General features: G+C 38.5%; 1 protein-coding gene across 3 annotated transcripts in view; it reads left to right on the plus strand.

Annotated features, from left to right (window-relative positions):
* LOC137281536 (serine/threonine-protein phosphatase 2A regulatory subunit B'' subunit beta-like) overlaps positions 1 to 13,949 on the plus strand; it is a 66,145-nt gene that overhangs the window by 23,356 nt on the left and 28,840 nt on the right. The window contains exon 1 of one of the 3 annotated variants that reach the window (XM_067812822.1): positions 435 to 1,340. The exons of the other annotated variants lie outside the window; for them this stretch is intronic. Within the exon in view, the coding sequence (XP_067668923.1) occupies positions 1,062 to 1,340 (279 nt within the window). The 5' untranslated portion in view covers positions 435 to 1,061. Of the gene's footprint in view, positions 1 to 434; positions 1,341 to 13,949 lie in introns of those variants that run through there. 3 annotated transcript variants of the gene reach the window in all.

The following is a 13,949-nucleotide window of genomic DNA, read 5'->3' on the forward strand; positions in this document are numbered from 1 at the left end:
TACAGTGGACACGAACTGTCCTTCTGTAGGGAGTGTCTTGTTGAGAGTAGGAAGATGTTACAGGCATGTCCACTGTGTGAACTCCCCACATGTGTATAGGTCAGATATACTGGCCAGTTATCACTAACAGCTGACTAGCATAGCCAAGCCTGCTTTAACTACAGCTTGAATTACCTCCAGTCATTTGGCCGTCTGCCACAACAGTGGGCTCAGCTTATGGGTAAAACGACACTTACTCATGGACTTAGATGACACTCTCTCATCTTAAAAACAGCAGGTTACAGACAAAAGATGTCATTATATTTCTAGGATCTGTGAAGATATGCACAGATGAAACTCTGTTTTCCTGACTTTTACTCAAGTTTCTTCAGTCAGAACTAAAGTGTTGATGTTTGTTGGCTGTTGAGGTGATTAATATCCCAGCCCTCTCAGGCGTAGGAGGAGCTAGCCTAAGGCAGGAAGGCACAATAGTCAATCCTCTCCATAACATCAAAAACAGAAGCCTGCTCACAAGTGTTTTTGCTGTTGTCCTCCCAAGCTTATAAATACCACACCCAGGAGGTCCATAGTGACTAGTGACCAAAGTTAGTTTCCCAGTCTGTGAGTCGATGGGCACTAAGGGCGGGATTACACTTCCTACGTAGGCTCTCCATAAAAGGAATCTGCCCCTAGGTCTGTGGAAGATGCTAACTGTTGAGACTGGCTGCTGAACGCCTCATAGTGAATGTGTAACTGGCAGAAAATCCTACACCTCTCAGCCATGCTGTCTGTCTCTCATTAACAAAGGCCCTACGCAACACAAGCCTTACTGGCAGCAGATAGAATAGACCGACACACTTCACAGAGTCACAGGATATTTTAATCGGCACGCCAACTTTTTGATCTGAGTGTGATGTTGCGTGTCCTCACTCTCTGAGGTTATAAAGTTGGCTCAAAGTTTTCTTAGTGGTGTGTATAAGTGTGGATGTGTATATTGTCTGTTCCGGAACCACATGTCTTCAATCGGATATTTATATCTCATTCTGATATTCTTGTGCTGAAGAAGAGCAGGGTCACCTATTATGCAGAAGAAGTATGCCTGCGTTAAGTACGTACACTCACGGGTAACTGTGTATTACACCAGTAAAATCGAGCTTAAGTGGCGGAGATCACTGCATAGTTGTGCTGTGTGTGATGTTGCTCAGTTGAAGAAGTTGGGCCTACCCTGTGGAGCTATACATTATGGGATATGTACAGCGGTTGCACTACCCTTCCCTCTCAACCTTGTCAACTGTAAAAAACCCACAGGCACACCAGCAAAGAAGCCGATCCAGAGAGTTCAGCCTAAAGTCATCTCACAGGTAGAGTCTATGGTCTTTATCAAACAAACAAACCTAGGTTAGTTATATGCCAGGTTGACACAAACTGATCTTGGGTCACACATTTATTAGGATTAAGGTTGACAGAAGGTGTTAAGATTTTGTGTCAACTATGCTGAAGTTTGTGATATGCAACAGACAATGGACATATAATGGATGGTGTAAATGGAAAAGAAGGTCTCTAATGGCCAGTTTTATGCTGTTTTCTAGGTGTATAAAGCTTTTTATCACATGCATGAGTCAAGAGTTTCCAGTGTAGTGAATGGCAGTGATTTCCTCCTCTTTTTCACAACCCTGGTGCTCCTGCCCAACTGCTGTTCTTGGTGTCCTTCATACAAAGTAGGTTACAATAACACTGTTTAGTGTGCCAGAGTTGAGAATAACCTCTTGAATTGTTATGATTAATGCTGCAGATAACTTCACACAGATAGTGTTGAACACTACAGGTCAAGTTACAGCAAACTTAAGTTGTTTAATGACAGCTTTTTCTACCACAATACCAGTTGCTATCACTGTTTATACACATTACATATGTACACATGCTTGTACACATATTCTGATAAGAACTGATAAGTATTACCCCAACTAAGTCCACGTCCTGGAGTACAGGACACAACTTCTCTGCTGACATTTGCAGTATGCCAACAGTTTCTCTGTTTGACATTTGTGTCTCATATGGTTACAACATAGTGACTGTTTAGTCATAATAAGATTTGCTTTTAAATGTTGCAAAATACTGAGCCACAGTTCAGGATAGTTAGTCAAGTGTGTGTTCTGTACGGATCTACACACAGACGGATGTCATTGTTGCATGTGTAGGGACACTTCACTTAGGTATCTGACTGAATGTAAGCTTGACATAAACCTCGTTCGAATAGTTCTTCAGTACATGCTGTGATCTATGTTATAATTTCATGTAAGCCTGTATTGATGCCGCTGACTCTGACATGCACCCTCGTTCCAATAGTTCTTCAGTATGCTGTGATCTATGTTATAATTTCATGTAAGCCTGTATTGATGCCGCTGACTCTGACATGCACCCTCGTTCCAATAGTTCTTCAGTACATGCTGTGATCTATGTTATAATTTCATGTAAGCCTGTATTGATGCCGCTGACTCTGACATGCACCCTCGTTCCAATAGTTCTTCAGTACATGCTGTGATCTATGTTATAATTTCATGTAAGCCTGTATTGATGCCGCTGACTCTGACATGCACCCTCGTTCCAATAGTTCTTCAGTACATGCTGTGATCTGTTTTTGTACTTTCAATTGTGTCATATTCTGAATCATCTGACTAGGGAAGTGCAATGATGAGATACCTGAAATACCAAACTGATGTGTGTAAAGTTGATATTGTCATGATGCTCTGTTTGCTGTAGAGGTAATATGGGTGACCTTTAAGTTGTGGCAGCCTTCAGACAGAATTGTACAACACCAATGAAATAATGGACACACATGTTGGTGAAATGACATGAACACAGCAACACTTATGAACACCAAAATCAATGATTACGATACACTTAAAGGAGAAGTATACATGAAAAAGTCATGTTTTTCTTATGTAAACCAAAATGGAATTTTTTACTTCCTTGGTATCATTGTTTTTGAAAACATACTTTCAATTTTCTTACAATGAATGTATCACAGCTCTATAAGTGCTGAAATGTTACGTCATTGTGAAGTCTCTGTTTTTTCCCGAGCTCAACAGGCCAGAGTTATTGCACTTTGATTATGACGTAATTGGTGCCTGCTGGTTTAGACTTGTTTCCTGTCAAGTCTCAAAGCCAAAAGATGAAAAACTGATTTTAATCGTGTGAAACCACAGATGGAAAAATGCAAAAGAAGTGTAAGAACTGAAAATGTAAGCAGCAAGATATAAATAAGCGTGTGTTTTTATGGTCATAAGGTCACATCAATGAAAATATCAAATGTGTTTAACAGTGTTTAGTTACACATAACATCACTATCTTGAAATGACTTTCTCAAAATGGTGTGTTCACCAACGTGAGTACACAGGATGTTTGGAAGGAAATGTTTGTTCTATCAATCAACATTCATGCATAAATGTGACATGCAAGTAGAGCAAAGTATTCTTACAGTCTGGTGGTTGGTAGTTTCTTTTTGTTTTCATTGTGATCAAGGGCGATATTGAAAAATGAGAAGTACCATCATGCCTGTTTTGAGTTTGCGTCAGTCATGGCATCACGCTAACCGTAACTGTGATATGTTGTATTGAATTGTGGAAATATCTGGAATACACCTTTTTCTATTTAACTGTGTCTTGCTTTGATGCTTCTCATGCATGTTCTAAAATGTATGTGCAAGTGTAAGCAATGAGTTCGCGAACGGATCACTCACAGTATGAGAAAACGATACATGGTGTAAAATCTGAGATGGGCTTTTTTTAGATTTCAAATGAGCGACACCTGATATGTTTTGCAAGATTTCACTGAGACACTCACGTTTGGTGACAAGACCATTTGTCAATTTATTTTGAACTGTATGAGGAATTTAAGGATTTATATAAGGAATTATAGTTGTGATGTAATGATCAAAACATAATTAACAGATATACATGTGACATGACTTTATATGCATACTGGCTGTTTAAAAGTTCACTTCGATGTTTGTGTGGTTTCCTAAACATCCTCAGCAATTCTCGGTTTGTTGACGATGTTTCAGAACGAGTATTGGTGTATAGAGACACTAGAAACACTCCCTTACCTGCATCATGTGAAATGGGTCTAATAAGGCTTATTGATATCATTCGTTTCTCATTTGGGCACCAATGGCATCATTTCCATGGGATATAAGCTATGGTATCTTCATTGTAGACTTAGAGCTTTCAGTTAACATAGAAACTTCGATATAACACAAAAAAATAAATAAGTTACTTCTGATATCTGTATTGTTTGGGCTGTAAAACTGCTTGACAAACATTTTCATATGGTGTAAAAGTGGAAGACAAAAGGTTAGTTTTCGTGTAAACTTGCCTGTTACGTTGTCTCGTTACATGGTTATTGTATGACAAGCTGGAGCCAAAAGTCACAATTTGTTAGAGAGAAAAATTTATTTTTTGTTTCTGTATTCCTGGACCATTTCACATGTGATAGAGTTGAAGAATACATAGATGCTCTTACTAATTGTGAAAAATTAATGTAACCATCAAGCCTCTGAGTATAATCATAAAAGTAAATACTTCTATTCTTTTGGGCTGTGTATTGACAATAATGTGTTATTGCCATGCATGTATCTGTATTGCAAAAATGTTCTGCCATATATTGGGAGCTAATGATATTGACAGTGGCGATTGACAGTGACCCTTTGCAAAGATGTCAACATTGTCAGTTGCTGTAAAATTGTAGTTTAGATATAGGGGAGTTAACAATGAGGGAGAAAAAGTCCTTGCTGTTTAGTGAACCTATCGCAAAGGAAAACCCCATCTGTGATTGACTTTCTGTGTAGATTTTAGTCTAAATGATACAGACTATCACAGTGTTTGTGAGCCTGAATTGATAGCATAAATCACTGACCAGTTGACGAGTTCCGGTCACTGGCACAATATATTAAATCCCAAAACAAATTTAAGAAATTAATTTAACACTTCCATGCATCGAGTTGACAGTCTACGTTTTGTATATGAAGTAGTAATGTCAAATAGTGCTTGTTACATGCATACATTTTCTTGGGATAGATGTTTTCTATACATTGCTATTGATGTATCTTGTTATGATATTGAGGTACAGTTATAACAGGCTTTTGAAGACAAGTTGAGGTAGCAGAGACGATGAGATGAAACTATTTAAGGTGAGCAGCCCATCCTGGCTGCTGTCAGTGTGCCTATTGCCCCAGGGTAGGCCCCACTGACAGGACCTCCACACAGACACTGGTTTATCATGTCTTTGTTGCTGACCCACATCTTGAAGGACTGAGCAGAAGCAGTGGTGTGTTGACCAGCTTACAAATGTTTACCTGTGTCTTGTCAGTGCTGCCCTTGTAACCATAGTGGGCTCTGATGCCGCACATGACCACATCCACTGATACATCATGTCCCATACCTAGGTGGATGGGAGTGGTAACTTCACTCAGTGGTGGACGTGGCTAATTTCAGGCCATGGCCAGCTGTTAGGGATAGGTACCTCATTTATCAATGTAAATCTGATATATCCTAGTTTTGGTAAAAAACAGGAGAAGTGATACGACATTGTACTTATGATATACTCTGTTCCATGGTAATGTTTTGGGTAGTTAATGTGATACAACATTGTACTTATGATATACTCTGTTCCATGGTAATGTTTTGGGTAGTTAATGTGATACAACATTGTACTTGTCATATACTCTGTTCCATGGTAATGTTTTGGGTAGTTAGCCTGGTACAACATTGTACTTATGATATACTCTGTTCCATGGTAATGTTTGGGGTAGTTAGCCTGGTACAACATTGTACATATGATATACTCTGTTCCATGGTAATGTTTGCAGTAGTTAACGTGATACAACATTGTACTTGTCATATACTCTGTTCCATGGTAACGTTAAGGAAGGGTCATGCTCCTCTGAAAACTGTCATTGTGTTGTTAATTTATGTTTGAGACCAGATATCAGTATGATCAATTATAGTCCTAGTGTGGAAGGACTTCTACTTTGATCATGTGAGACAAGCACTGCTCTTTCTGGTAGTCATACAGGGTAGTACAAGGTGTTGTGAACGAGGTGTGACAAGTGATGTGTATGGAGGCACTTGCCAGGGATGCAGGAGCTGTAGTTAGTTTATGTGAGTATGCTGAGAAGGATTGAAATCATCACCTTGGGTTCATTCACAGCATACTTGTCTGTGAACTGTTGTATGCCTGCTCCCGAAGGCAGTCATAGAGCTGATGATATGTTTGGTATGTGTTTAGCATAAACAGACACAGGTAAGGGTTTCAGGAATTCTGTCGTCACAAGCTTCGTAAAGAGGGGGATGTTTTGTTATCTGTAGTGACATTTCAAAACGTCCATGCATAGTCTTCCTTGATTCTGTTAAGTCATAAGTATGAGAACAAACTGGATTTTGCAAATAGAAGTTCAGTTGAAGGCAGATGAAATGCATAATACATTAAAGATAAATGTCTGGTTTGAAAGATGGGCCTATGTAAGCCTGGGGGGCGGGAGGGGAACTAGACATACCTAGCTAGTGATGGAATGCTTGCAATGTGCGGAATGATTCACATGAATTGTTTTATCTGTCTGTCGCAACAGGAAACTGTCATCAGTGTGTCTGTTGGTCATGTCAGTCGGTGAATCAGCCACTGTTGTTGTGGTATCTTAGTAGGGAACTGTAGTTCTTTATTGGTACTGGTTATGAGTTTTTCTACTTCAGATGTTACAGGGATTTGGAATCTGTATTTTTAGCAGATAAATGTAATAATTAGACTAACCTGACAATGTAATGTCTGCCATATAGCTAAAATATATATAGCTGAATGTGGGAATTAAACAACAAACCAGAACAAAGAATTACAATTTAATGTACCATACTGAGGATCTGCCTGAGAAGCAGTGAGTGGGTGGTGGAGGAAAGGGGAGGAAGTATCAGCAGAAGGTAAATCTTGTGGGACTTTGGCTTCTGATTGCAGATAGTGTAGATGTAGGTACAAGTGAAGATATTCCCTACCACCTTAGTTATGTCACATGGGGATTTTGTGTTTGAAAGCATATTCCACACATTGGTGACTGTCACAGATAACAGGATAGGTGCATAGAGAACATTATAGATACCCACAACACACCCTGCATGCAGAGAGACATAATCTTTCTTCAGATCAAATCCAAATAATACTCTGTGTCAACATATATCAGCCATGATGGCTATCAAGAGTCTTTAACAAACTTTAGAAACCCCTCAGCAATATTCCTTCCAGACAGAATCAGATATGTTTGAAGATAGTAAGTTAATGATGGGAGGATAAGATCACCTGTTATCCTTGTTTATACACAACCCAGGATGTGGCCAGGAATAGTGGGAAGCACTCCTTCACCCTCACTGTGTGGGTTACTCCATGGTGGGACTGCAGGGCAGGAGGAAGGTGGCCGTCCAGTTAACTGAAGTAATCAAAGATTGGTTGCAGTGACCAAACAACCAAACATTCAATCACATTTTCTCATAATTGAACACAAAATGATTTTGGAACTTACTGTTTTAGTGTTTGAAACACTTCACAGTAGAACATATCTCGGAAGTTGTTAGGCCTGAAAATGTGTAAATTTCTTAGAAAACTCACTTTACTTCTTTGAAAGGTCGTGACTGATTATTATTTAAAGGCTTGGAGTTTATGTTCATGATCTAGTAGTCCTCAGTTTATAGTAGCAATTTACATCATTTTACATCGGATGCGAAATTTACAAGTGCAATTTGTGTAGTTTCTAAATAGAGCAAAAACAACAGATAATCATGTTATACTTATCTGTAATCACAACCTGAACAGGAAAATCATGGTAACCATTTTTTGAGGATTGTTTGTTGGTAATGAAACATTTATCAGTTGTGTGATTTTAATTCCCAGCACTAGTGTGCACTTGTTCCAAATTTCACTTATGTTCCAAAATTTGATTCACTAATTACTGTAGGCTTTGTGCACCCAGAAGGGTTGGTTGTTTCTGTGAGACTGGATCAAGTAAGGTTTGAGTAGAGGTAGTCAGGGTGACCACACTAACCCACTAACTTTGCTACATAATGTCAGACCTTTTTATATCCAACTTCTCTCAAAGTCATATATTGTATGAAAGCATTTCTGTTATAAGAATAAGGAAGTTGAGACCCACATCAAGCTTCCCTTTGGTCTTATTATGGACTATAATTTGTAATTGTTGTTCATTGTGTATGGTGGCTGATATGTCAGACTGTTCATCAGCATGAAGATGATGCATGCTTAAATCGCAAGTTGATAACACTACAGATCTTTTATGGGCAGTGGTGTAACTCCCTGTGTGTCATGTCTGTGTGAATGCCTCTTTTATTTGAAAGAAAGGATTTCCTATCTAGCCTCACCCATGCGAAGCCACTGTCATCCATTCTATACATGACCTCACCCTTCCCTGTGGTGAACATGTGAAGCCACTGCCACCCATGTAGAAGATTAATTATTAGAAATCAGCATGAAACATGGTTCAAAGTAACTTTTGTTTATCATACTTCATACAATGTTGAGAAATGCCATTGTGCATGAAGTGTTGTTTCTGATCAGCTCAGGCCTTAGAATATGAACTAATCTGAAACTGGCATCTCCAGTGGCTAAATAGTAAAAACTAATAGACCGATCCAGTCTGTCAATCAAAGCTGGCGCATGCGTCGATTTCGGCCAATCAGCAGGCCGGGTGCGCATTGTGGATTTGTCAGACTTACTTCAGGGGTCAAACGAAGCCTCCGGAGCGATGAGCTTCGAATTATGCCGTTCACACTCGCAATATCTATTATACATTGCTGCGATTTGATTTGACCTTCAACAAACTTTTTGAGTGAAGACAAAAAAACTGAGATGGATCAAGGAATGCGATAGGCCTCACGATCAGTTAATTGTCGGCACCGTCGTTATGGAAACCTACGTCTGCTCTAAGTTGAGAAATTGCATGAAATTCCACTCTTTCGCACATATGCAAAACCATTACCAATTAGATGACAACAGCTAGCAGTTTAAGGATTCGCAAGTGTCATAAACACGGATATTTTTTGTAGCTACAAAATTGTTTTTGCTTATCGTTTTAGTCAATACTGGGCATTGGTTTGGTTAGACAATAAAGCTGAAACGAGACGGGTGAGAAGGCCGTGACACAATGTAAACAAATCTGATAGCGATCTGATTTCGGTTAGGGACGACCAACATGGCAAAACTTGTTACATTAAAAAACAATGTGATAATATGGTTGCCTTCGATCTTAGATATTCTTAAATTTGTCACACATTTTATGATGTTGTCAAGTTTCAAAAGCACAATCTGAAGGGCTACTGTGCAGTACACTATCTGTTAATAGCGCAAAATATTTGAAAAGTAATATTTTTTATTACAGTATAAGCAGATGTTTATCACGCAATATCCAAAATATGAAAAGCATTTCAAATAAGTGTCTATAAAACCATGCCTTAAATATTTCGGTATTTCCATAAAGAGATGTGAATCAAGACGAAAACTATACGAGAAGAATAGTCTAGTGACTTTCTGGAATATTGGAGGGAATTAAACCAAATTGTATTTCTTAACTAAGAGAATATTATTTGTTTCTAATTTTTACAATGTTACAATGTATTTTTTTCATGTAGGAGTGGTACATTGGTACACTTTAGGAATAATACAGTCAGTAAAACTGTCATTTTAATTACTTCAATGGAAATGATAGCAAGATATCTTTTAAGAATCTTGCATCCTTTAGTAAATGTAGAAAGGTGATAAAATAAATAGTAATATAGTCAATTATAAGTATACCTAACTGAGTGACATATTCGATTCATATGGTTTAAAAGCAGAATCAGGGATACTTAGACAAGACTACAGACATGTCATGGCAGAGCAATAACTTGGCACTAGTTTCTTGGCTCCTTAGTAACTTAGTTTCTGCTTTAAGATGTTTTTACAAAAATAATATATTTGCTAGTAAGATTAGTCTGAAAGTGATTACTCGTAGCGTCACTCATGTAAAAGTTACTTCAACATCCAGAGAGTTTGAAAAAAAAGGCAACAACAAATGCTACGTTTAGACCACACCCTTGTAAAGCATTATTCAGTCTTGTAACAGAATAACTTACAAAATCACAGTTGACTATTCATGTATATTGAAACACACATTTAACACAGATTTGATGTGATGCTTCTTAGAAATCACCAGCTTTTGAGGAGGTTACAAATGTTTTATGACTGAGCCAAAATGGTGTTTATCAAGATGGACAAATTGTTCAAGGTGTGTTGATGAATGGTTATTTGGAAAATTAGCTTCATTTTAAATTGCACACTGGTTTGCAGGATGTGAATGCTTTAGGGCGTTTTCCTAAAGTTTTGTTATGACTTTTACCACTTTTTCAAACAACTTTAATAAGTTTTGATGACATTAGCAAGTATTCCAGAAAAGGTAATAGATCAGATTTCGTGTTATGTCCTCTAGGGATATGGTCTCAGATATAATAAAACAAAGATTTCTAGCGTCATTGTTTAAGAAGCGATGATGTACATATGTAATTTTATTATTATTATTTTATTTTATTTTTATGTACATATGTAATTTTTTTGACAAAATGCTTTGAATTTTGGAGATATCCTTTGCACCTTATGTCCATTAGTAATTATCTCTGAAGAAACCTAGTTAACTGTTTTGGTAACTGTGGATCCTCTGTTCAGGGATTTTATTGTTTCTGAAAGATGGGTCAGTGTACAGATGCAGAGTGTATCTTGGATCTTCAGTGTTATGGTGGTGTTATGTACCTGAACATAAACGCTAGCAGTTCATGAAGTCCAGGAGTTGTGAAAGTTTGTAAATTAGGATTCCACAACAACGTTCACACAGAAAAATAAATTGAAGAATAGGATGATTAAAAAAATATATTTCCATATATTAAGTGTCATTTTAGGATGGTGTACAGATTTGAAGAGGGAAATTTTACTGAGATTTACTGAAGATTAGCTGCTGAATATTTGCTTCTGAGTATGTTTCTACTAGTATGGAAATATTTTTCTGGTTTATTACTCAAAGGTGTAAACCCATGATTTCACATAAGTGATTGAACTAAATTTGAACATCGGATAAGAGATCGAACTGAAAGTTCCTCGCGCAGTGTTGACAATCTATTTATAGATATCGAAACGATCTGCAGCTTGAACTTGTTGTGATCCCGGTTTATTGTAGAATTACGATGGGAGTCTAGAGGTAAAGAAACAAATAACATACTTCAGTTTCACTTCCCTGCTAGTATCTTAGACGGACGTGAAATGCCAGATAGATTAATTATTTCGACAAAAAATACGCTTCCAACACGAGACTATTTTTCATCGGTCATATAACTCATTTTCACTCGCTAATTAAAGTCTGTCAAATAAGATATATTAAAAATAAAATCCATAAAACTTTCCCCTTTAAATATCATTCACAAACGACTGATACCAAAGTACCACAAAGAGAATTCATCAACACAGTTCTCAATTACGTACGTTTCGCCGGAGGTGACGCCATTGTCAGAGGTTGTCCCCCCAGCGTCAAAAAATGAAGTGAGCGGGGCTTATCGGCCTGGACTGGATCGTTCTATTCTGCAGTCATCCAACACATATCATCATATATTAAGGATCACTTTACCACTGGTGTAGTTTTGAATTATGAAGAGGTTTATAAAGAATTATGAATATGTTATACTGATCCGTTTATTTAGATGCAGATAGGGTTCCATTTTGTCTGCTGACGCCTAGTTATTGTGGTGTAATGGGTAGCATGTCTTGAGATAAATGTGCTGTAATTGCTTCATGTTCTTCATGGCATTATGGTGACCAAAGTCCCACTGATAACAGTTCAGAAATATCTTGCCTGGAGTCCAGAGGCTGAAACACAGTTGGCAAGAGTTACACCTGCCGTGTTGGGTTTGATATTTTCCAAATGCACAGTTTTAATCACAGCCGCTTGATGTTTGACAAGATAATTTAAAGGACAAGGTTCCAGATTTCATATTGTTGAGCTGTTATTATCAAGGTTATTAATCATGTTGAAGCTGGATATTGGTAGATGCTTGTGGTTTCCATGCACTGAATGTGATACTTGACTAATACACAAGTCTTGTACTTCAGATTTACATGCAACAGACAAGAATATCCTCATGCATCTATTTTTAGCATTGTGTGTGTATGTGTGTGTTGTGTTACTTGCTGGTCTAAATACCTGCCTTGCGTGGTATCAATAGATGCTGGAGCCTCTGTTAAAGCCATACAGTCTTGGGGAGGTTGGAGCAGACTTGTACTCAGATTGGAAGACACTGGAGAGCATATTGGATGTATTCCCAGATACTGAGAGGTTTCTCGAAGGATTAGGTTTTGTGGTTTGTTTTGGTTTGTTGTAGTCTGTGAATCTAGTCATGCAATCTCAAGTTTACCATCAGTGAATGGTCAGGATAGGCTTGCAGTAACTTATATTAGTTTCCACATCACCTTATGCTTGGTGTTGTTTAGTATTTGGCTCAGTCTGTAGCTGAACTGTTGGAGGTGTGCATCTTGTGTTTTTGTACGAAAGAAACTAGAGTAGAAGGCTGATATTGCTTGAAGGGTAGGGGGATGTATTTGGCTCTTTAGATTGACTGTTTTCTGACATTGTAGTGTTGTGAGGATGAGCAAGGAGGTAGTCATTAATCTCCTTCACAGCGTGTGACTTACCTATTTTATGTAAGAAGAAGACATGTCATGTAGATATTTCAGTGCAGCAGACAGACAAGCTACTGTAGGCATCAGGCTACATCACATGACTTTGTAGATGAAATCTGGATAACAGAAAGAAATCTGTTATCACTACTTAATATGATCATACCAATCTGTCAATAATCTTCATAATTAGAATTTAGTGCAGTGTATAGGTATTTTTCAGTGAGAGTTTGCACCACAAAATAACACTTGACTTCATCCACACACAAAGTCATTTGATCAGTGATATAAACACACTCGTAGGGCCACACATATTAACATTGTCTCTCTCTCTCTCTCACACACACACACACACACACACACACACACACACACACACACACACACAGAGAGAGAGACACACACACACACACACACGCCTTGTCCCTTTCCTCATCCTCTCTCTCCCCTCTTACCCCCTCGTCCCCATGCACTAAGAAACACTGTGACACACAGACACAGGACACATACCCATACACAGACACAGGAATGCAGTGACAGCCACAGGAACATAATGACATGCACATATACACAGACACAGGAACACAGTGACACACACGCACATACAGACACAGGAACATGGTGCCACACACATATAGACACAAGAGCAAAGTGCCACACACACACATACAGACAGGAACACAGTGACACTCACACATACAGACACACGAACACATGACCACAAACACATAGACACAGGCACACAGTGACTCACACATACAGACACAGGAACACAGTGTCACACACGCACATACAGTCACATGAACATAGTGACACATGCACACTTACAAGCACAGGAACAGTGCCACACATGCACATACAGACGCAGGAACACAGTGAAACAAAAACATACATGTACAGACACTGAATCTCAGTGCCATACATGCACATACAGACGGGAACACAGTGACACACACACAGATACAGACACAGGAACACAACTACATGCACACATACACTTACAGACACAGGAACACCATGACATGCATGCAAATGGGAACACAGACACAGGAACACACCTGTACATACAGACACAGAAAGACAGTGTACACACATTATTCCCCCACGCAGGCCAGTCTCTTGACTGGGTGATGGTATAAGGTCTATGAGCAGGAAGTGTAGTTTTCTTAGTTTCCAACCAGTATCTCCCACCCATTCCTTGTAGCCAGCCATGGGATGCTTCTCTA

Source organism: Haliotis asinina, chromosome 4, assembly GCF_037392515.1.
Source record: "Haliotis asinina isolate JCU_RB_2024 chromosome 4, JCU_Hal_asi_v2, whole genome shotgun sequence".
NCBI lineage: Eukaryota > Metazoa > Mollusca > Gastropoda > Lepetellida > Haliotidae > Haliotis > Haliotis asinina.